The sequence below is a fragment of the Centruroides vittatus genome, unplaced genomic scaffold (assembly GCF_030686945.1).
Source record: "Centruroides vittatus isolate TY-2023 unplaced genomic scaffold, ASM3068694v2 contig_1042, whole genome shotgun sequence".
In the NCBI taxonomy this organism is placed as follows: Eukaryota; Metazoa; Arthropoda; class Arachnida; order Scorpiones; family Buthidae; genus Centruroides; species Centruroides vittatus.
Genome location: NW_027120674.1, coordinates 1214727 through 1239563, shown reverse-complemented (window position 1 = coordinate 1239563; position 24837 = coordinate 1214727). Strand labels below are relative to the sequence as shown.

The 24837-nt window shown below is 31.5% G+C and overlaps 1 protein-coding gene across 1 annotated transcript in view; it reads right to left on the bottom strand.

The window, feature by feature from the left end:
* LOC136969945 (laminin subunit alpha lam-3-like) overlaps window positions 1–24837 on the bottom strand; it is a 199819-nt gene that overhangs the window by 146893 nt on the left and 28089 nt on the right. The window contains exons 5-8 of the mRNA XM_067264272.1: window positions 17682–17741; window positions 13909–14025; window positions 3914–4003; window positions 2122–2239 (exon numbers count right to left, since the gene is read on the bottom strand). Coding sequence (XP_067120373.1) covers window positions 2122–2239; window positions 3914–4003; window positions 13909–14025; window positions 17682–17741 — 385 coding nt within the window. The remainder of the gene's footprint in view (window positions 1–2121; window positions 2240–3913; window positions 4004–13908; window positions 14026–17681; window positions 17742–24837) is intronic.

Genomic DNA, 24837 nt, shown 5'->3' with positions numbered 1-24837 from the left:
GGTGATGACAGATCCTTGTAGGGAAAGGGCCACTCTATATCAATGTGGTTAACTGTACGCACAGAGGTCTGTATAGTTTCACCCCATTTAAGATGATGATAACGCTGTCGCTGTTTAATGACAAGGTCCACAGGTGGTTTCCTCGCCACCACCTGAAGGTAGCGGTTGCTAGTGGTGCGAAATGCTTTTGTTATTAGAATGAGAGCACGTCTTTGGGATGATACAAGCTTCCTGTTGATATGGACTTTGTGTGTGGCCCATCCCCAGGTACCACACACATAGGCAATAACTGGTAGGTATAGCCCATCGTAGATTGCCGGCATCGCACCCGCAGAGAGGCCCCAGTCTCTCTTGGCTACCTGGGTGAAAGATTGCAGTACGAGGCCTGTTTGGCTTGCGATGTAGTCTATGTGAGCGTCCCAAGAAAGGTGGAAATTGAGGATCAAGCCCAAATACTTCAAGGTTTTCTCCACTTAAATCGTTTTATCTTGCATTTTGAAATGAGGTGGACGTAAATACAAGTTGGGTTGACCGGATCGATTGAACACGATTGCCCTTGTCTTCTGCGGGTTGAAGCGCAACTTGTGCTTGTTACCCCAATTGTGGATATTTTATAACAAGTTGCTAGCCTTGCTCTCGAGGTCAGCCCTGGACTGACCTCCCAAAAGCATAAAAACGTCATTGGCGTAAGCATAGCACCTGGTTTGGCCGAAATCTTCTCTGAGAAAAGAGTCAAATGTGACGTTCTGTAGCAGGGGTCCTGAGATTTTCAGGTTTCTTTTCAGGTTCCTTTTGAAAGATTGATTTTGGATTCCCCCAATCATTTTTTCGTCCTTAAGCTTGATGTTTATTAATTAATGAATGTGACATGCTTATAATGTAAATTGTTAACTTTTTGTAAACTAAAATAAACTTTAGAAAGTATTCAAAAGAATAAGAATTAGGAGTTTTTAACAGCATCAGAATCAGGAGAAATTTTGGTATCATCCCATCACTAATTTCTACACTAACCACCATCATTGTAATGCCTTTGTTTGTTTACCCTGTTCCATCTGTTTTTCTAATCAACACTTCCTAACAACACTTTCATTTGTCTCATGCCTGAAGATGACCTATTAGCCAAGTTAAAAACATTAGCATTTTTTCAACTTCATCCACTGCTAAAGGTGAATTGATTAATTCAGCTTATTATATATAACTAGCCCAAATACCCAGCATTGCATAGAAAACTGTAAAGATAAGGTTAAAATTTGATTATAGTTAGATAATGATATATAATGTGCAATGCATAGTAGATATAATCAGTGATAACATAGAAAAAAGCCTGTTGAAAAGTTACAAAACTACATATGAATGGTCTTCCATAAAAGTTTCAAGAATATATATAACATAACCAGCTCACCTAACTTAAGCCTAAACTGCTGGATTATTTTTTGGGGTATTATCCAGCTATTTTTGATCAATCTCTTCTTTAACCAAAATTTTTTAAATTATTCAATTGAATTCAAACTTAATTTCTAATTATTAACCTTTACACAAGAAAGTGGCTCTCTTTATACCAAAGTCAGATACTTAATTAAAACTTAGGAGGAATCTTTTTGTTTTGTCATATGAGTCCACATGTCAAGTCTGTTTTTTTTTGTTTTCTTGGCAAATGCCTTAGAGTTGGAATCCAAAGTCCTTTTTTTTGTGCATTGTGTTATCATTTCTTATTAAATCCTTGTGTTATCATTGTTATTTTAATTTTGCACTGTCTTAATCGTATTGTATCATCATCCTCATGGCTATTCAACACAACTGCATTTTTCACAGTAGCCTGAGATAGAACTGAAAGATGAATGAAATAATTCAAACTCTGTCTTTGGCATATATGAAAATGTAGTTTGTTTTTGCTTAATTTTTGTAAAAATAATTGACTTATTGATAATTTTATATTTTTACTAAACTGAATAGATCAATGATAGCTAATAAGAACCATTCTTATTTATTGTTGTTTGGAAAATATCAATAATTTCCCAAACAGCAAATAAATTAGAATTTCAATTGTGACAGCTATCTCATAGAGCAAAATGGAAATGTGATTTAAAACTATATATTAGATTATAACTAATTAATCCTTACATTCACATTCTGCACCATTTTTTTTCGTGCCTTCTTTCCAAGGTTGCTGGTTATACAAAGGGCAGCACATTTCACAATTTTCTCCACAAGTATTATGCTCACATTGACATTGATGTTTCTATAAAAATTCTACAGTTAATATTTTCTTTATAAATTTAAAAAATAATAACAACAATAGAGCAAACTATTTCATGTCAATAATACATTTTTGAAAGAGCAGTGACCAAAAAAAAATCACACCTTTAAAATCCAGCTATGAATTTAATAAAATAAGAACGTTTTTGACCAGTTTCACTGACCTTCAGTTACAGTAGAACAGAAAAATGGAAGAACGTGAATACAGAAATTTAAAAAATGAGAACAAGAATTCTAAAAAATAAATAAATAAATAACAGCAATCATAGTTGGAGGTTGTTGGCGCATTTTGAAGGGGAGTAGTACCTGTTACGGCTAAGTTTTAGTAATTGGTCTTTATTATGGATGAGTTTGTTAAATCTAAAGAGTGTGTGAATCGGGATAGTGCCAAAGAAAAAGAAGCAGCTTTTAAGAAGACGGCTATGTTATCAAGAACACCACCAGGTAAACATTTGCGATCCTGTACCACTGGAAGTGCTGTTAAAGGGAGTGACACTAGAAATAATTTTTTTTTCTGAACTAACAATTATATTTCCTTTTCTATTAGAACAGATAAAGCAAATTGCAATTTATTGCATCCAGTCAAATAGCCTTTTGTACTTAAAAAAAAAAAACATTAATCAAAACACAAAACAAATGTCCACAATATTCAAAAACTACCTAAATAATCATATACATTGGATACCAGAAGAATGTGTAACTTAGAAAGCAAGAAAAACTGAAAAACTTAAAGAAAATACTATCTAGAAATTTATCTAGAAAAGCAAAAGGAAAATCCAAAAGTATTAATTATAAAGAAGAATTAACACTTTCCACCGCATGGCAGGTTCTAATGGACGATAATATTTAAATTATTTTATATTTATTTTATACACGTTTATATTCATTGGAAATGGGATCTGTATGCATTTTGAACGACATGGATGCTCACGATATTTGAATATACTAGGAATGCATGCGCATTAAGAATACAGAATAGAATACGTTCTAAAGAAGCTTTAAAATTTAAAGAGCAGCTAGCGATGGATTTGGAATGCCTGATGAAGAGCCCAGAAGGGGCGTCGAAAACGTTTGCACCTAAGAAACAATTTATTCCGGTTATTTGGTTCAAGTAAGAAGGTTTTCTATACATACAACCCAGTGTATTCAGTAGTTGAACATGATGTTAAAACCACAATATTTAAAAAACATTTATAATTTATTTTCATTTAATCTATTTTATCAATTTGTTTTTCTTACTTATTATAAATGAAGTGTATTATACACACAAATATTCTGCACATTAGTCTTAGTAAGACATCTTGTTAAAAGATGACTTAAAAATAAAGCAAAAATAATCTAGAAATGATAAAAATAAAAATTAATCTTTCTACTTTAAACAATATATATTTTTGAAATATCTATGTTATAATATATTAATATCTAAATAAAATATCCAGATATATCTATAACAAAAACAACATAAGTTAGTATTATCTTTTTTTTTTAGTTTAAAAAGTATTAAGGAATGCTATTAGGTAAATATTTTAAAGGAAATTTATTAATGCACAGCTTTGGTAACAGTTCTTGTAAAAATCATATTCAAAAAATATAATGTTATAAAATATTAGGAATTAAAATTTATTTTTCAGTTCAATTTTAGTTTTAAACTGTTTACCTTGGTAACATGATGAACAGGACAATATTTAGCATGACCATAACAAATGCATTGACCTCCAATTGAAATATCTTTAATAGAATAGAAGTACTGAAAAGATAAGAATATTAATATTGTTTAGTGTCAAATTTATCATATTTATACAAATTAAATTAAAATCTAATATAATATTTAATAAATCACAATAAAATTTAGCATTTTTAATTTAATTAATTTATAGATAAACAAATTAATAAATACATTACTTTAAAGTGTTTTTTAGTAAATACAGTTAATGTTCTATGGCATCATTAGTGTGTCTCAAAATATCTACAATGTATTTGTAAAAATCTTGTCATCTGGACAACATTGTTTATTTCTATCACAGATGGCAAAACTAAATCTACACATGATTGTGATATGGTTTCAATTTTAACTGATCAGTTATAATTTATAACTGATCAATCAAGATTGGCTGACATGGCTAATCATTTTTTATTTGTGTAGTGATCAGTCACTATTATTATTATGTTGGGTTAAGTGAGATATACTCGGTTAACACCGGTGGCTGTGTACTATGCCGGACCAAAGTCAAGGCATAGTAACCAAAACAGAAATTAAAGAAGTGTATCAGTGTGTGTGTCTGTATTCAAAAATTTTCTCACAATGTGACATGTATTCAATATAGTGGCCTTCTGTAGTGTGATGTATGTGTTTCTATTCAATTGTAATGTGCCCAGGCTTTTGTGTAGTGTGTGTGGTATGACACCTGTAGAGGAGAGAACAACAGGTACAATAAGCACCCTATCCATCCTCCACAGATGCCTTATTTCCTGGGCGAGTTCTGTGTACTTGCTAATTTTTTCAGTGCATGCGTTTTGTATATTGTGAGTGTTTGGAATGGATATGTCTATAATGTATGTGATTTTATTGTGTTTGTCAATGAGTGTGATGTCTGGTCTGTTGTGGTAAATTGTTTTATCTGTGATTATGGCTCTGTCGTAGTACATTTTGTGCGTGTTGTTTTCCAATACTGTCTGTGGAATGTATTTGTAGTATGGTTCGTGAATGTCTACTAATTTGTGTTTCTTTGCAAGCTCTTGGTGTATTATATTTGCTACTTGATTATGTCTGTGTAAATAATCTGTCTGTGCCAAGAGCTTGCAACCAGAAGTGATGTGTTGTATAGTTTCTGGCATGATGTGACATTTTCTGCATGTGTCATTTGTGAGTGTTGCATCTTTGAGTATGTGTTTTCTGTAGTTTTTAGTATTTATGACCTGATCCTGTATGGCGATCATGAATCCTTCCGTCTCCCCAAAGAGGCATCCCCGAGCTAACCAGCTGTTTGACGCAGTTTTGTCAACAAAATCCTGGGCCAGATCATAAGGATGCCTGCCATGGAGTGCCTTTCGAGCCCACGATTGCTTAATGGTGTCTATGCTTTTTATATGTTGTGTTGTGTCCATATGATGTGAGTGTAAGTTTAATGGTGTGTTATTCGAGTCTGCTAGAGTTACTGCTTTATGTAATTGTGATGTTTCTTGTTTTTTGTAGAAAAACTCTCGCAGTGACTGTATTTGTTTGTAGTGAAGGTTAACTATGTCAATCAGACCACGTCCGCCATCTTTACGTGGAAGGGTTAATCTTTCTGTGGCGGATTTAGGATGATGTTGTTTATGCTTAGTAAGTGTTGTTCTTGTTTTCCTTTGGAGTTGCTCGAGATCTGTGTGAGTCCAATGTATAACTCCAAAAGAATATGTGAGTACTGGGATGACATATGTGTTTATTGCTTTAACTGTGTGTTTTGCATTTAATTGTGTTCTGAGAATAGCATTTAACCTACTTTGGTATTCTTTAATTAATCTTTGCTTTATTTGTGTATGTTCTGTTAGTTTGGCCTGTTGGAATCCTAAATACTTGTAGAACTCGCCCTGTTCCATGGATTCAATAATGTCTCCATTTCCAAGTGCAAAATCTTCTTTCTTCAGGATTCCTTTTTCTATGTGAAGTGTTTTGCATTTATCTAGGCCAAATTCCATTTGTATGTCCTTGGTGTATGAATGTGTGATTTGTAGGAGTTGATGAAGTTGTTTTTGTGTGGATGCATAAAGTTTTACGTCATCCATGTACATGAGATGTGACAGTGTAAACTGTGTTGTTTTTTGTGTCTAATATTGTAACCATATTGCGTGTTGTTTAACATGTTGGATAATGGGTTCAGGGCTAAGCAGAACCAGAGAGGACTCAAGGAATCTCCTTGAAATATTCCTCGCCTAATAAAAATTTGGTTTGTTTGTATGGAAGTGTTATGGGCCCTGAGATGTAGTGTTGTTCTCCAGTGCTGCATAGTGTTTTGAAAGAATGCAATGAGTGATGGATGTATTTTGTACATGTGTAGGATATGTAGCAGCCAACTGTGTGGAACACTGTCGAATGCTTTTCTGTAGTCTATATATGCCATGTGTATGTTTCTGTGTTGTCTGTGTGCTTGCCGTAGAATGACTGAATCTATGAGTAACTGTTCTTTGCATCCCCTGTGGTTTCTACGACAACCTTTTTGTTGTTCTGTTAGAATGTCGTGTTCTTCAACATGTTTGTATATTTTGTTTGCAATACAGGATGTCAATAATTTGTAGAGTGTTGGAAGACATGTAATTGGTCTGTATTGTGTGGGGTCTGTGGTATTGTTGTTTTTAGGTTTCATGTAGGTGATGTCCTGAGTAAGAAAATTTGGCATGTCTTGTGGATTGATGATGATGTGTGTTAGATGTTTAGCTAGTTCCTGGTGCAGTGATGTAAACTTTTTGTACCATAAATTGTGAATGTTGTCTACACCAGGTGTCTTCCAGTTGTGTGTTCTGTTAACAGTGTATTGGAAATCATGTATGTTTATTTCAACACAGGGCATAGTTGGTATGTTGTGCAAGTTTCTGTTCTCCTCCTCGATCCAGCCTGCATCAGCATTGTGCGTGACAGCACTGGACCAAAGAGAAGACCAATATGTTGTGAGTTCTTCTTCTGTTGGTGTGCCACTGTGCTGTGTATCAGTGTTTGCTTTGTTATTGATTTGTCTGTAAAAGAGTTTTTCATTGTTTGTAAATAATTTATTTTGTTGTTTTTGTAGTGTACATGTTTTGTATCGTTTGAGTCTACGTGCTTTGGCAGCAAGTTTTTGTTTTAGTGTATCAATGTATTCTGTAATGCGTGTGTTGTGATGTTCATGTTTTGTGTGTGTTTTTATTTTCTTGAAAATGTTTTTGAGCTGTTTCCTTAATTTGGGTGTTATGTTGTTTTTAGTGTATTGTGTTAGCCTGCCTAATTGCTGTCTAATGTCATTTATTTGTGTTTCTATTCTTCTCTGCCAGGCAGGCTTGTGATAGAATTGTGTTTTCTGTGTATTTGTCTGTGATTGTACTTTCAGTCCATGGTGTGTCACTACTGTGACTGCCCCAGCATAAACTAATGTATGAATGTCTGCGAGTGTAGAAATTGAATGAATGTAGTGTGGTAGTAAGTGAGTGTTTACATAATTTAGTGTTTTTCCTACTTCCTTTGACGTGTTGATTTTTGGTATTCGTGGTCGTTGTGTGGGATCTGTACCTGTATATTTAGTGAGTGTTTCCTGAAATATAAGTGAGAGCGTATTAACTAAATCCAAGTCTATGTTATCAGTGATGGATGAGGAAGTGTCTGTAGTATCATTAGTGGTAATTGTTGTATGTGTGTTATTATCAATGCTTGTTGCTGGATTATCCTGACAGGTTACATGATCTTCATTAATGTTAGATGTTTCTGTCTGTTGATGTATTTGATCAGCGACCTGTTGTTTGATAAGTTCAAGTGTTGTTTGTGGAATAAGGTTGTTGTGTATAATTGTTCTTTTTTGATCAACAACCCTTTGTTCGGTGACAGTGAGATGAGGATACTGTTGTGTGAATCTATGGCGTAGTTGTTGTCTGTATGCTGTCATGTTTGTTTCGAGTTTTGTGATGGTGTAATAAGTACGGATGATAAACTCGTTCATTTCTACTGTCCATTTCATCCGTTGGCGTGGTTTTCCAGCCTTTGTGGTCTGTGGATGCACTGCCACAGAAACACCAAGGCTGGGTTGGTTCCTCACATCTGTTGAGGGCATTGCAGTAGCCATGCTTGGGCCGGTGCTGCTTTCGCCACCGGTAACCAAGGGAGACTGTGACCTATTTTTCGAACGTGAGCCTCTGCCTAACCCACGAACGCGGACCTTGTTAACCCGGGCGACGTCCGAGCCGGTATCACACTTTGATCTAGTTATTACCATGATGAATATCTCCACAGAATGTGGGCGTGGTCACTCTTAGCTTCATTTCTCCCCATAGACCTTACTGGCATGGGTGTCCCTACCAGGAGCTTATGCTCCAGCCTGCATTGCCCTATGGATCAGTAAAATTACTGGGCTCTCCCACCACGACCAGGTGGTGACCACGGGAGAGTTATTATTATTATTATTATTATGCTTTTTTTTTTGTATATACATATATGCATTCCATTTCGTCCGTGTCGGAATTCGAATTATTGTCACACGGATTATTTGTTTTGCGGTACCAAATCATCTTTTGACAGATGCTTGTAAGCAGACAGAGGATTGGTCGACTCTGTATTATGTGGATGTGGCCATAGCCCCAGATGGCAGGCAATATAAAATGCAGTGCTACATGTTACGGGACATCTTTTTTTTTCCATTGGCCGGCTCACCACCTGGACAGGAGAATTGTTGAACATCCGAGTAAGAGGTGAGGATCATTGCTCATCGTTAAGAAGGGGACAAGGAGAAGACAAATAAAATAAAGGGAATCCACTTGCATCTGCATGGAAGATCGGATTTTCGTCTAAGTTTCCTTGCCAAGGAAAAGTTATTATTAAGATTAATGTATAGTAACTATTAGTTCACCACAAAGAAAGTAAAGATAATTCCTTTCTTGTTTCTACAAACTACACATGGTTTGGAAAGAAAGGCTAGCATGACCTTGTGGTACACACGACAATCGCCACATATAAGTATTGTGTAATTTATGTGATTTGTACTGTACATACTTGTATATTTTATATATAAATTTAGATTTGTAGTTTTAGTCTAATATAATTGTCGATTATATACATGTTATAAGGCCTCAATGGCATATTTCATGTTGCGAGATGGGTTAATTATAGTTGTTAAAAGCATAGATATTGTGTATCAATGGTCCTAATTATTATAAAAGATAATATAGATATTGACAAGATTTTGAAATGTGCTTATTTGTAAGATTCTTTACACTCTTGTCTTAACACAATGTCGGGAACATTTCGTTTGATCATCAACACTACATTTGCATCAAAGAACAGCAGCATACAGTTAATTCAACTTTTTGAACTGAAGATATACTAAGAAAAAGAAATCTATTGCAGAAATCTAATAAATAAATTGTATGTTCAAAAAATAGCCATATAAAAGTTTATTCATGAAGAATAATTGAAACATTGATTTAATCCTTAAGAAATAAATGTTAGGCTTGATGTTGCTTGTCAGAGAGATTAGTAAAAACTAGTTAGACTTGCATAACTGGTTATATAACAAAGAAACAAAGAATACACAAAGACTACACTGTCTTGACTCACAGAAGGTCAGCACTGGAAAGGAGGAGTGTGAAACTAGGTCACCCTCGCCAACGGTTTCCCTGAGGGGTCAACAGCCTTTTATTACTTAACGGAAGAACGTTTACAAAACATTGCGACACAATGCATTGTACTGTACGTGATGATGTTGTATAACATTTGACAATAATTTCGATCATTGATTCCAACAATAAATAACTTGAATAAATTTATTTCATAATATTTGAATATCTGACAAACAGCCATCAAAACATTGGCATTATATTTTTGTACTAATTGCAGTTATGTTCATGAAATTATCCATGGTTGATTTAACTTCCATAAAATTAGTAAAAGATGGTTCCAAACAACTGACAAAACAATACAAATACAACCATTTGAGAAAGTCTTTTTGGTGATAGGTAATATCTTTTTTAAATATACTGATTTTGAGGAAAAGATCTAGATTCATTATTCACTTCCAAAAATGACATTATGCTCCAAACAATAAGGTATGGAATGGAAACATCCCAATATTGCCAGTCAAAACAAAATTTTGAAATTCAATCATCAATGAGAAAACTGATTCTGACATATTTTAATAAACAAGTTAATTTGAAGGTTATTAAAAATGGTATAATAATTAACAATCTTCATAACAGTTAGACACTAAGAGTAATTCAAAACAAATAGAGCAAACTATCATCAAAACATTAAAATTTATTGCATGATAATATTTATCTGCATTCTGCCACATTCACCATTACAATTCTTTAAAACTAACGTTCAAGATATTAAAGTATCTTTCCTATAGTCCTAATAGGTAATTTTGCTCTCTCAAAGTATCTGTTCAGACCACTCAGATAGTTTAAGAGATAATCAGTAGGTTTTGGTGAAAAGAGAGACAATGTCAAAATATAATTGTACTATTTCATATAAATATATTATAGAAACTTATTGATGAGACTATGTCTTGTCTATAAAATCACACACAGCTGGACACCTTAGAGGTATGAAGGAGTACATGTCAGGAGTTGCAATTTGGCACAGAGTATTTGGTGCCAAAATCATGTGCACATAAAAAACTAGACTTATAGGTAGTCAGGGGACTGAGAACTGAGTCAAAATAAAATACAAAATGGCGACACTGTTTCTACAAACAGGTGCTTGTGAGAGATTTGTACATGCATTGCTCATTGGGAATTTCAAAATGCAAACATTGTGAAATCAAATTTTGACAAATGTGTGACACATGTTACGCATGTATTCTCTTGCTCTCATTTTGCCATCCTGCAAAACGATAAGAGCAACATTGGGACAATTCGGGTACAAATACGAGGGTGGATCAAATATAAACAGTAATTTCCTTTTAGACATTTATTGAATAAAAATATACACAAGTGAAAACTTTACTTCTCTACATATCCCCTGCAAGCTCTACACACTTTTCCCAATGATTTGGAAGCTTCAATATCCTTCTCTCATAAAAAGATTGAGGGCAAGTTATGAGCCAATTGTGCATGTGCTCCTCGACTTCTTCATTGTTTGCCAATTGTTTTCCTCCAAGTGATTCCTTCAAGGGTGCAAACAAAAAATAGTCACAGGGGGACAAGTCTGGACTATAAGGAGAGTGTTCAAGGGTTTCCCAGCCCATTTCTTCCAATTTATTCCTTGTCAAGAACACGGTGTGAGGCCAACAACCTCGGAACCCATCGGGCACTAGTTTTTGTGAAGCCAAGATGATCAGTGATAACAGATTGAACACTCCCATAGCTGATACCCACATCTGATGAGATTTCTTCAACAGTTAACTGGTGATCACGTTCAATAAGCTCTTGAACAGCACGGATGTTGTCATCTGTAAGGTTTGTCCTTACAGATGACAACATGACCTTCGTTTTCAACGTGTTGTTGCCCATCCTTAAATTCTCTGGCCCACGTATACACATGATTCTGAGACAGTGTACTGTCCCCAAACTGTGCCTTCAATTGACTAAAAATTTCCGAGGGTTTAATGCACTCATTAGTTAAAAACTTTATGATGATGCATTGTGCAACAGACAAATGTATCTTTTGCTCGGTCATGGCTGTAGTGACAACAGAACCGAAGTGCATTCGTTAACCAAGCCAGTTCCCCACTCCTCACAAACCAAACATCAACTGCCCTCTATATCCTCTAGCCAGGAACTGCGTGTTAAGCAGAATAGCAAAATTACCATTTATATTTGATCCACCCTTGTATCTTCCCACTTACCATAGCCAAGAACAGGCCCATGACAATACAACCTGTCCTAACCATGGTAACGAAGCCTGCCATAATCTACACCAGGACCAAATACTGGTGTCAGCTTTTCCTCGTTGGTTAGTGCTCATTTTTCTCTTTTCCTTAGAAAACGATGTGCAGTCAAGACATAGTCTCGTCCCAAATATGGTCTTGCTGTTTTACTTGTTTACACTTCATTAGGAAGAAGTGTTAATAAGTGAATAGAAAATAACATCTAAAACTATTCATATCATTGATAAAATTTATTAAAAAATTAGCAATTCATAAATATCTTGTTCCTTTAGCTGATTTCTAAGTTTTATTTCATTTTATTTTCATTGTTATTTTTAACCATGATCACTCCTCCTAAATTATCAAAATCAAATGCTTTTTTTTAGAAGTATTTGAATTACACACACAAAAAAACTCTTTAGCATAAGTACTTTTGAGCTTTATTAGCCCAACATTACAGGTTCCATTGTAATAACATCAACTCAAAACCCAATTTATTAAAGCTAAACAATCTGTTCAATTATTGGGCTATTTTTAGGCTAGATTAATAATTAGTTATCAATTAATTTGATTACAGGCAGGCGGATATGTCAACATCTCATACTAATTTTAATAATTATAATAAATTAATTTTTAATTTAGAAATTTCTGGAAAAGAATCTGCTTAGAGTGCGACTTAAACCAGCAACTTTTTCTTACCATACAGATGGAGATATAATTAATTATGCTACCTGGTTCTCTATTAAATCTCCATCACTTCCAGAACTATTAATTTAGATACAGTAGACCCCCCCTATAACACAGGTTCATATAACACGGATTCGTATAACACGGCAAAAAAATTGCGATCGTGTTCATATAACATGCTAAAAGAGACTCGTATAACACGGTAAAACGTCATCGCTGACTTGTGTCATGACAGGATTGGTCGAATCTGGACCAATAGCGGATATTGTACAAACCGTTGAGTCTAAACAAGCACTGGACCTACTAAAAAACATTTATTATTCAACGGCCATAAAAATTATAGTTTTATTAATGATTATTTTTATGCGAAAAATTTGTTGATCAAGAAACACGCGTATGCCGTTCGATGAGCTGCTCCGCCACAAAAATAAGCTTAATCAATGGCGTCGTTGAATGGTGCACACTTGGTAAGTAATCCTACAATTTTTTGTTTATATCATAATCTATATGGATTATTCCCCAAAAAATTATACATGATTTGGAAATGTTGAGTCAAATTAGTCTAGAATCGATTAATTTTATGGAAGAAAACCTTTCAAACAGCCATATCCACTAAACTGCACATGTGTCGGGCTGTGATTGGCTCATGTTTTTAAGTGACTCGTATAACACGGATTCATATAACACAGAACGTATCTACCGTGTTATAGGGGGTCTACTGTATAACCATATGGGTTATACACAATGCCAGCTGGAGAAATCTTAAGCTCCCACAGCCTTACTTCTTTGGCACTCAGCCAGCCAATGCTTTACCTCGACATGGTACATAAAATAACATCAACTTGTATATTAATCGTGTATAAACCCATATGGTTATATCTAAATTAATAGTTCTGGAAGTAAAAACCAGACAGAGGTCCAGATAATGTAATTGACAACACATCGACATGGTAAGCAGAAGTTGTAGATTTGAGTCCTGCTCCAAGTCAATTCTTTTCTTTCAGAAATTTCTAAATTAAAAATTAATTTACTAAAATTATTAAAATTAATATGAGTTGGCGGCATATCTGCCTACATTTAATCAAGTTAATTGATAACTACTTATTAATGTACCTAAAAATGGCCCAATAATTCCACAGATTGTTTTAGTTTTAATCAAGTAAATTGGGTTTTGAGTTGATGTTATCACAATAGAACATAGTTGAAGCCTGTAATGATGGGCTAATAAGCTCAAAAGTACTTAGGCTAAGGAGTTTTATGTGTATGTGTAATTTAGATACACCTAAAAAAAGCAGTAAAGAATATGATTATTTTTAACTTCGATTTAATGAATCTTAATAAATTTGCTCGGCTGCTTAAATTTTAAAGCAACAACAGCTCTTTTTAAAATATTTTTTAGTATTTAGATATATTTAAATTTTTAAAAATATATTACTCTTACCCTTCTAGTCACAGATTTATCTTGATAAGAAGCATTATTTTGCAAAAGCATAAGATCTGCATTCAGAGTACGTATTTTTTGTAGTCTTAAACGTACAAATCTTGCTGTGGTAAATTCCTATTACAAAAATATTTTATTTTATTTTATTTTCAATTGCTTAAGTAAGTTTTACAATATCAATAAATAAAAATTATTGTAACAGTAAATTGTATTTAAAATTATAATTAAGAAATTTTTCAATGAGGAAAAAAAAAATGAAAAATAATATGTTTTCTTTGATACAGTGTCATTTTTTTTTTTTTTTTGTTTTGTTTGTAAAGATCTGAAAATAACAACATTTGTAATATTATCAAGGAGTGATTGCCATGCGGTGGAGAGCGAGTCTGCATCTCTGCTGTTAATACAGTTTTCTTTGAGGGATTTCGAAAAGATTTCTATTGTTTCAATTGTTCTAAGCTTGTTATAATCAAGCATAGGTATAATAATCTCCACCCTCATCGAGCCATTTGTAATATTACTTCACAATATAATAACTTGCAAAATAATTCATTTTGTCATTTTGTAACTTTCTTAAACAGATGCTAAACAACAGGTAAAACATTCACTAATAAATTATAAAATACATTTACCCAAAAGATTAAAATAATAGTATTTAATTTTTCATATTTTCTTGATTTCTAGAATTAACAAAATATTTAATTTAAAATTAATTATGAATTGACATTAAGAAAGTCTAAAGATTTTACATTTTAAGTTATTGATTGAATAAATTTTATAATTAATTACATTAACTATAAAAAATATATTATATAAAGTCGTTCCTTAATTTTTTGTTTAATTATATAATTCTACAGTAGCAGTCATTTAAATAAAACAATGATTAATTTTTCAATATACTGTATTTACTCACATATAAGATGAGGTTTTCATTCATTTATTACGGCTTCAAATTTCTAGGTTGTCCTACATGCACAAGCAAAAAATTCTTTGCATTTTTGCAAATAATTTTTATGAATTGTGTATTCACATTTTTTACCAGATGCTTACCCTCTTGTATTTAAAAATCCAAGTATTTTATCTTGGTTGTTTGATCGTTCTTGTATATTGTCAGGAGTAAAGATGAATAGCAATAGGAAAAGTAAGGCTTTTGAATTGAATTCCAGATTGAAATTCCAAAATCACACAAGAGCACGATGTAAGTTTTAATCCATTCCCATGTGAAAACAGATGATTATTCGGAAATTAAAATTCAGAGAAACTCGTAAGTGTAATTGACAAAGAGTGGATTCGACTGTTAAGAATTGGCAAAATAAGGTTCTCGATTGTCCAGCTTTACATGAACAAATTATGTTGTCAATTTTACAAGATTTTTCCTTAAAGTTTAAAATGCTAGTAATTTTTGCAAGACTATGTGTGCATTTACATTCATTTTACTTGTGATTAAACGAAATAAAATTAGAATTGTATTAATAAATCTAATTTTCTTTATTTTGATCTTTAAAGTCACACCTCGTCCTATATGCAAGGTCGTCTTATATGCGAGTAAATATGGTAATCTACTGTTGATTGAAAATAATATTAATTTAATTATTCCTGTTTATTCTCTACATTTTCTGTTCATAGTATATTAACACAAACATTGTTACTGTTTTACACATAAATTTATTAAAACAAAAATTTATGATAAATTATTATGGAAGTATGATCCGTTTAATTTTTTGAAAACTAATTTGTTTGTAATACAGCACCAGCTTGCAAGGACTATATGACTACCTAAATTTTACATGCTATGGATTGTACTAACCTCACCTAACACATGGAAAACATTAGTTCCTTTGAAATTGAGTTCCAAATTGTTTTACAGATTTGTCTACATTATTATTCTCTATAAATTGGAATTTTTTATGACTTTTCCTTTTATAAGACATTTGTTTGTCATTTACAATTTTATAAATTTTGGAAACAGCATCGAATAGGCCAATAATTCTGGAATGTCTCTCCGATTTTTGTCTTTTTTAAATAAATATATTATTTTTTATAACTCAATAATTATATTATTAGTGTCCTTACATCACTTGATCATTGTTTGATTTTCATTATAATTTTATTTGCATATGATTAATTTTACAATAAAAATAATAGTCATACAGTCATTGTTCTTATATACATGTAAACAATTCCAAAATCTTTTAAAGTATTGTTTGTATTGTGGCTAAATGCCATTTGTGTAATATATAGTTATATTTTATTTTAACTTAGAATATATTTTTCCTTCTCTTTCCTATTCATATTATCCTTACTTCCTGGAACCCTTCCCTGATCGGTGCTTAACGGCTTAACAATAGGTGACCCCATTATGGACAATAGGACTGTACGCAGCCCTCAGGGGTAGAACTAAGACAAAGGGTCACTTTTGAATCTTCATTAGTTGTAATTAATTATAAGTTTAGAATTAAGGTCTATATATGTTTGTAATCGCCCTTTGTAAAATAATTATCTATGTATCGGAATAGTCGTCACGAGACCTGAAGCTTATGTCATTATATTTTTGTCGGGTTCCGTACTAATATTACCTGTGTTGGAGATAGAGATATTATAGCTGGCATCTCACAACCCTTCCTGTATCTATATACGCAAATAAAAGATCCTGTTGTAAATATTTATTCCAGTTTCTTTGTGTACCACATTCACGATCTTCACAGTATAAAATTTGTGTCTTTAGATGTGTAATGCCAAGGCATTATTATTATTATTGTTATTATTTTTTTTTCGCATTTTTATAATTACACATGTCGTGTCGAGTTTTTGTTTTTGTTATTTACTTATTTTTGTGAAATTCCGTTTGCGTGTCGACATCGGGTTTTGGTCGGATGTTACCCGTCGTGAACGTGATTGGCCAGTGGTCTAGACCATGGGCCTTACGTCATGCTTAATGACAGGTAGTATAAAAGGACAAGAACTTTCGTAGCCAAGGATTTTCTCGTCAGATTCTGCTTACGAGGGCTCGACGGCAAATCGATAGAAGAATCCCAGACCACTAGAAGAGGGACTATCCGTGAGGGATCAGGAAGGATCGGCAGAATCCAATTGCATCTGAGGCAAGAGTGTTTTATATTACTAAGTGAAGAGGAATAAGTGTTAACAAAGTAATAAGGAACTGACTTAAGATCTTATTTTCGATGTCACACGCGATATTTAATGTATATAGAAACATATGTATAGTATATATATTCTTAGTTTGTAAGATGTTTTTTTTTATCGTTTTGAGTCCTCAAATGATTCCTTTGTACATATAATTATAATGATTGTCTATAATTAAATGTTAGTTTTGAATCTCGAGTATTTTGTAAAGTCCTTATTTATTGTTCTGATTGTATTTACCCTCCAAGATATAGCAGCAGACTCAGGTCTACTAGCTTTGTTACAGATGTTTGATTTCAAAATATCTAATGACTTTTCCCTTCCAATCTTTACAAATTAAATAATAGAAATAAATTTAGTTAGTACAAATTAGAATATTTCAATAACTTAATGAGCAACAAGATATTCTTTTCTTCCACTAAGAATATTAAATGCTGAACAATTTGTGTATATTTTTAAACTATCTGTAATTTAACTGAAGAACTATAATGATTCCAAAATGATTTTTGTCAGTGTTTTACAAATTTTTATAAATATTAAAAAAAAGGAGACAGAAATGTGCAGAAAACTATTTATACTTTTGATTAAAAATCACTTACTTATACTACTTAAAAAAGAAAAAAAAAACATACTTTTAATGAAGGACTAGGATCATCAGCACTTGGTCTACCATTTATTAGTGATGTATGAATCTAAAGAAATATATAAGTATATTTAATAAATCAGACTATTTACGAAACATTTCAATATTTATTTTCAAAAAGATAAATAATAATAAATACAATTTTAACTACAAAAGCAATATTTTAATAAAAAATATACAATATAATTAACATTATGATGTATAAAAAGCATAATGTTAATTATAAAAGCACTTTCATCGAGTTATTTCTAGCTTCTTCAGTTTTAATTGAATGGCAAAGAAGAAAACTCCAAATAATATTGTTAAATTTTTGTTAGAAAGTTGCAAATATAACCTTTAATCTTGGAATTGTTGCACACACTACTCTACTGTCTGAGCATTGACCTAATTTGTGTGAACCCTGTTAAGGGTACAGTTGTCCCTTTGTTCTTCCTATAGAATAAATGTGTTGTGTTCTTACATCGTCTTTGTCCTTTTTTCTTTGTTTTACCTCGAAACAATCCTTCATCAAATTCACATCCTTACAATTTTAAACATCAAGTAATGCTTTTGGATTATAAGCAATATTCATAATAGCACAAAAAAAATATGAATTAAACAATTTCAAACTATATAAAACATAAAATTATGAAAACAAGAATTTCATGTAGGAAAAAAAGCATATTTTTTCATGTATATGTTTTGTTTAGTTTTAAATGATTTCATTTATAATTTGTGCACATGATGTCTAAAGTGTGAACAGTTTTTTTGGAATTTTCTTCTTTATCGTTTGATTAAAACTGATGAAATGAAAAGTAACTCAACAAAAGCTTTTACGTGTTCAATGTAATATTTCTAGTGTAATGTAAGTTTGTTTTAATGTAATTAACATTAAGCTATATTTTTCATTTTGTAACTTATTTCACAAACGTCAATTTTCTATTTTCAAAAATTCAATCAATATGAAAATTTAGATCCAATACATTTTTTCCAGCAGAATTATTGAATGAAAATTTAATACATGCAAAAAACATAATAATCTTGAAATCATGATAAATTAATATTACCATTATCATGTAAATCATAATTAATAAAAACCATTGAGTATTAATTTATTTCTTATATTGGGTTTATATTAATTAAATCTCTTTTAAGTTTATATATTAGTTTTTGTTTAATTCTTTAATAATTATATTTCATTGCCTTAAAATAATGTTCTCTTTCTTTTTTTGTTCCTATATTAAAATATTAGATAATTTTATTTTAAAAAGCATAATAAATAAATATTATTATAATGAATTTCACTTAAAAAATATTTTTTCAGTTAACTATTTTTTTCCATTGTTTAATGAATATCTTATAGAAGACAAAAAAGGACTTACATTTTATTAGAATATACTGTGTATTACAATAATTTGTGGAAATCCAAACAGCTTGGGAACAAGATGAATCTGGATTTTTGAATTTTCTGTATGTAAAATGATAAATTAAATTAATAAATCAGCAATAATGTCTTAATTTTTGAGAATTGACTGCAGTAGTTTTCAAAGGGATAAATACTTTACAAATTTAGCATTAATTTTTTTAATAAAAGAAACACTTGACAGACAAAGGAAAAAAGAAAAGTGTCTACAAAAAACTAAATATATCTGACAGCAAACAACTGTAATTATTGCATGAAAATGTCTGTTAAACAAGTAGAGAAAATTGAAAACAACGGCTATAACTAATACTGATTTAACTGAAATTAGAAACAAATGAGCTAGAAGAACATAGTACTAGTATTCCTGATAATATGTATAATTTATAATAGAAATACTACGACAGTAAGAAAGCAGAAATACTATTGACTTGATATAAATATTTCCAAAATATCAATATTTTACAATAGATAATTTTAGAAATTTAATATAACAGAATCTAAATGAGAGTTTTATTAGATCAAAAAAGTTATTTATTAATCTTTTTTATATAGGTAAATTCTTCTTAGATTCATATTATTATTTTTTTACAATGAATGTTTTCATATTTAAAAAAATAAAACTGTGAACAAAAATAGTGTTGAATTAAATGATATTAAGAGTAACATAAAATATAAATTTAAAAATCAGCATTTATTATCTAAATAATAGTCATAAATTTTATATATTTCTTATATAAAGAAACACACGCAACTGCCAATCATTCTATAATTCAATTATACGAGCGCTAAAGTGGCTTTTCTTTTTCGCTAGACTTATTATACCATCAATAAAAAGGAGGACAAGCTTTAGAAAAACTTTTTATTTCTTTGAGTATGCATTTTGGACAATTATGTCCCTTTTCAACTCTTTTGTTACAACTATATAGGGAAAATTACATACAGGTTAGCATAATGTATACAAGTTAGCATAAATTTATTGTAATGTTACAAAATTGTAAAAGATCATTAGGAAACTTACATGGATTATGAAAAATGCAGGAGTTGTGACATTACATAAAATATGGATGGTGATTATTGATTAACAGGTATAAGCTAAAATAATGATTAAATTGGAAACGATTTACAAAAGGGAAAAACAAACAACATAGATGTAAAAAGTTTTGAACTTACTGCAAACATGACAGCATGGTACATAGTGTTGGAAAAACACCCCAGTATACATGGCACAGTGCTGAGTTAAGATTATAAAATTTGGGAAACCGTGATCTTGGTTACGGTAAGAACAATAGAAAAAACCCTTTGGAACAAGCAGTATGATGAAGTGAAGATAGTGCACCGTTAAAATACAAGGGACGTAAGAAGATTGTTTTAATTTACAGTAGAGTTTTACACAATGGGATGGTCCACAAATTGTAAGTGGTAGAGTTAACAGGATGCATCAGAAAGGCGTCATCTTGAGGTGGGGGAGATAGTGGGTGGGATGGTCTTAAGGGAAGGCAGGGTCGAAAAAAGGGGTTTTTTGAGGGATTTGGGAAATGTAGAAGAGTGAAGAGTGAAGGGGGAAGTGGAAGTGAGACGTATGAGCACCCTGCTGGGTACCGTTCGGAAACGATGCACAGAGTTAACGAGAATCTGCCGTACTTTAACACATTATTTAACCACTACCGCTACCCCTTCTTGGCTTCTCTTGATTAAGTATGGGTACCAAGTTTCATGTAGCTTTTGACTGATATTATTATTCATCACACTGTCTTTATTTTTAAGTATCTCAAGATACCACCTCCTTTTTTGCATATGTAATTCTTTTTTGACAATTTTTACAGTTTCCTTTATGATTTGGCAACCTTTGTTGTTACAAAGAACAGCAACAGCTGAGTTACAATTACTATATCTTAATCACAGATATGTGTTCTTTAAACTGGGTCTTCAGATTTCTACCAGTTTCACCTATATAAAATTTGGGAATGATGCAGTTGCAACCGAGTTTGTAAATTACGTTCTTTTGGTCCCATACATTATTATTATTATTATTATTATTATGTGGGTTTATCTTGTAATTCAAACAAGGAAATTTTTCTGGTGCTAAGGTTATACCATAATTGTGTGATATAGATTTGATTCTTTCAAATAAATTTTGTTCTTATGGAATTTTAAAATATTTTTGAGTGGTGGTATTGTTTTTATGTTTGTGTTTATTAGTATCTTTGATATTGATCTATTTGGTGAGTGTGCTTTTGCTGTAACCATTCATTAAAAATATTTTTATTATGTCTTGTATCTCAACATTTCTATCAGTTTCGTTAGTGATGCATTGTAAGATTTTGTCAATGTAGATGTAAAAAATGTTTTTCTTGATGTAAGTGGGCATCTCAGAAGTGTAATGTATGATACTGTCAACGATGCATGGTTTTTTGTATTTTTTTAAATTGGTTTTGTTAGTAAATCTAGTGACAAGGATGTCTAGGAAAGATAACTGGCAATTAATTTCAGGTTCTAAGTCAAATTTTATATTAGAGTCTAGCTCATTAACAAGTTCTAGAATCTGGTTTGTGTTTATAATGTTACTATTATAAACAATGAAACAGTCATCCACATAGCATTGTAGGTCTATTATGCCCTTAATGTTTGCAACCTTCTTATCAATGTCGGTCATGCTAAGATCAGCTAAAATGGAGCCTATTACCGAACCTATCGGGTTGCCATTTTGCCTAAAGAATTTCAACATTCTATAATTGTTAACTAATTTACTTAATTTATTTAATTTGAAATTTTTTTCTAATAATTGTTATTTAAGTAAGAAAAAATTTAATATTTTAAAATAATTTTGTAAGATTTTTTTCTGGATCCAATCTAAATAAAGCATTGTAAGAAACTTATCTAATTAAAAACTTATAGATTGTAATCTTCATAAGATGGAAATTATGGATGGCAATCTCCTGTGATATTTTAAATAATTTTGTGATAAAAATCAAATCTTTTTACCAGCAGCAATAAGAATTTAGTGAACAAATATGTTTTATCCTCATAGCATCGACTTCAGGTTACACAAGGATACACGAGGTTACACAAGGACCTCATAAAAAAAATTTTAAATGGAATAAATTACTCCATTCCAAATTTTTTATTAAAAGTTCAATCTTCCCTGAAGATGATCCGATGAGGATCAGAAGTACTTGTTCATTAAATTCTTATTTCTGGTAAAAAGGTTTGAATTTTATCACAACATTGTAACCAGTTTGTTTGCTACAGGTACTCCTCACTTTACGACCTATCTGCTTAACGACCACTCGCACTTACGACCAATTGAGTTTTGATCTGCAATTCGGGGAATCCCCTTTCTCAGCTTGAGTGTCTGTCAGTGACGAATGGTGACATGAACACTAAGCGTACTATAATAGGCTTTTGCATACTATAATAGTCTTTTTATGAATAAATTTGAAGTTTGTTGCATAATTTGTATAATTTTACAACGATCTTATATTCCTGGAGCAAGCTCCTCACTTATCGACCAATTCACTTAACGACGTAGTCGTCGGAATGGAACTCAGTCGTAAAATGAGGAGTACCTGTATATCACTATTAAATGACTTTATTATTTAAATTTGAAGTTCACTATAATATTTTTAATTAAATAGAAAAATATCAACACCACATAAATCTATTAATCAATTTAATACTAATTTAAATATTCATATTATTTTTTTAGAAAAAAATTGACAATGGTTACAAAATGGTTTCATATGCTTTATACAATGCACTGTTTGAATTAGTGTTTCTCAAATTCTTTTCAATAACAGAAAAGCAATTATTTTTCAAACATGGCAGAGATTAGTATTATTTTAGTTATATTACATATTTACACAGACATTCAGCTTATATGAATAAAATAATAATATAACACAAAGTAAAGAATTTGCAGCTAGATAAGAAAAAGTAATAAAGATGGGGATAAAATCAAAATAAAATAAATATCTGAAGGTGTACGCACAGTACATGATTGCATGTCTCATGTAAAAGAGTTTTCTAAAACCCTGTCAAAGACTAAAGCTAGTCCCACACCTTTGATTGAATAACATTGATTTAGATAATTGTGTAGCTAGCATTATAATTACTGATAGTACGAGTAAATAGAAAATAATAGTCAAACACCCACCAAATTACATCAGGCTACTTTTCCACGATTATATTTAAATTGATTACAAAATAATTTGTCACTAGAGGTTGCCACTAGGTGCCATCTCTTATTAAATTTAATAATTATAATTCAATTAAATAATTTAGAATATTTTGGAAGAAAAGAATCAGCCCAGAGCAACACTCAAACCCACAACTCCCGCTTAAAGTGTATATTTGTTGCCAGTTAAGCTACCAGAGCCTCCAGTCCAATCTCCTCTTGCAGACATCTTTAAATATGATATAACCATCCTCAGTTACTTATGGTGCCATCACTCAACCCTGGCATGGTATATATAAATGTAAACAAACATCATGAAATCATTTTATCGGGTTTCGTGATGTTTGTTTATGAAAATAATAAAACAGAAAGCATAGCTAATGCAGTAATTATACAGTAAACTACATTTGAATTATAAATTATATAAATGATAGCCAGTTTATAACTTAATGAATCTGGTGTTATCATTTGCTTGACAGCATAAATTTTAGTTTCTTCCAATATTTTACATAGGTTTAGTAAAACAATTAAGAATTAAGTTACTTTATTTTTTTAGTGATTAATAATTTTGAAACAATTGAATAAAATTATAATTTGGATTATCTAATTACTATTTTAATAAGAAAAAAAGGCCATGAATTGATCAAATAAAATGTTTTATATATTCATTTGTGAAGGTCTTAACTATTGTGTATTGTCAGCGTAAAAATAAAACAACTATTTAAATATACACAGGTGTTTGGAAAAAAATCCACACAAGTTTGTGTAATGTAGTGGTTACCTTTGGAAAAAGAAAACTCTGTAAACCAGGATTCAACTCTATATAAGACTTTGGTTCGCATTTTTGAGATAGTACATTATGCAATTGATCAGCTGATCTGTATTTTTGCCTTTCACTCTTTTTCATAAATGGCTGCCTTGAGAATTGCCCAAAGATCTTCAATTGGTCTAATTTCTGGAATGTTTGTAGGGCTGTCCTTTTTGACGAAGAGGGCATTTTCTTGTTGCGGGTAATTCAGTATGGTGTTGTGTAGTGGGAACTTGCTTGATCTGACTAGATGACATATTCTGCTTGAGAACAGTTATTTTGAAGGTAAGGAATTAGGCAACAATGTATACATGCAATTAAATATTGCTAGGTATTGATAGCAAACCTTGATTTTATGATTAGAGCATGACTCAATCCTTTCAGTCCCATTGCAATCCAAACCAAAACTTTGCCCTCAAATTTCTTTTTATTGGAAAACTTTACTACATCAGGGGTATAAGTTAGATATCACTGGTATGAAGTCCACCATTACAAATGATCATCAGGTGCAAGTGGGTGAGTTAAGATTCCTCATTCAAAATGAATTTTAATCTTATGTACTTTGCCTATGATCTTTACATGTCTGTTCTATCCAGAATTATCTACTTCATTTGATATTTAATGTGTTTTTCTTTTGTTGTTTTGTTTTTTGAAATCTCTTGGAGCTAACTATGTGAAATTTTCAGTTTCAGGGCCATAGACTGAACTGAAATCTTGTCACTGTCTTCAAAGCTTGTCACCAATCTTACAAACTTGTCTTT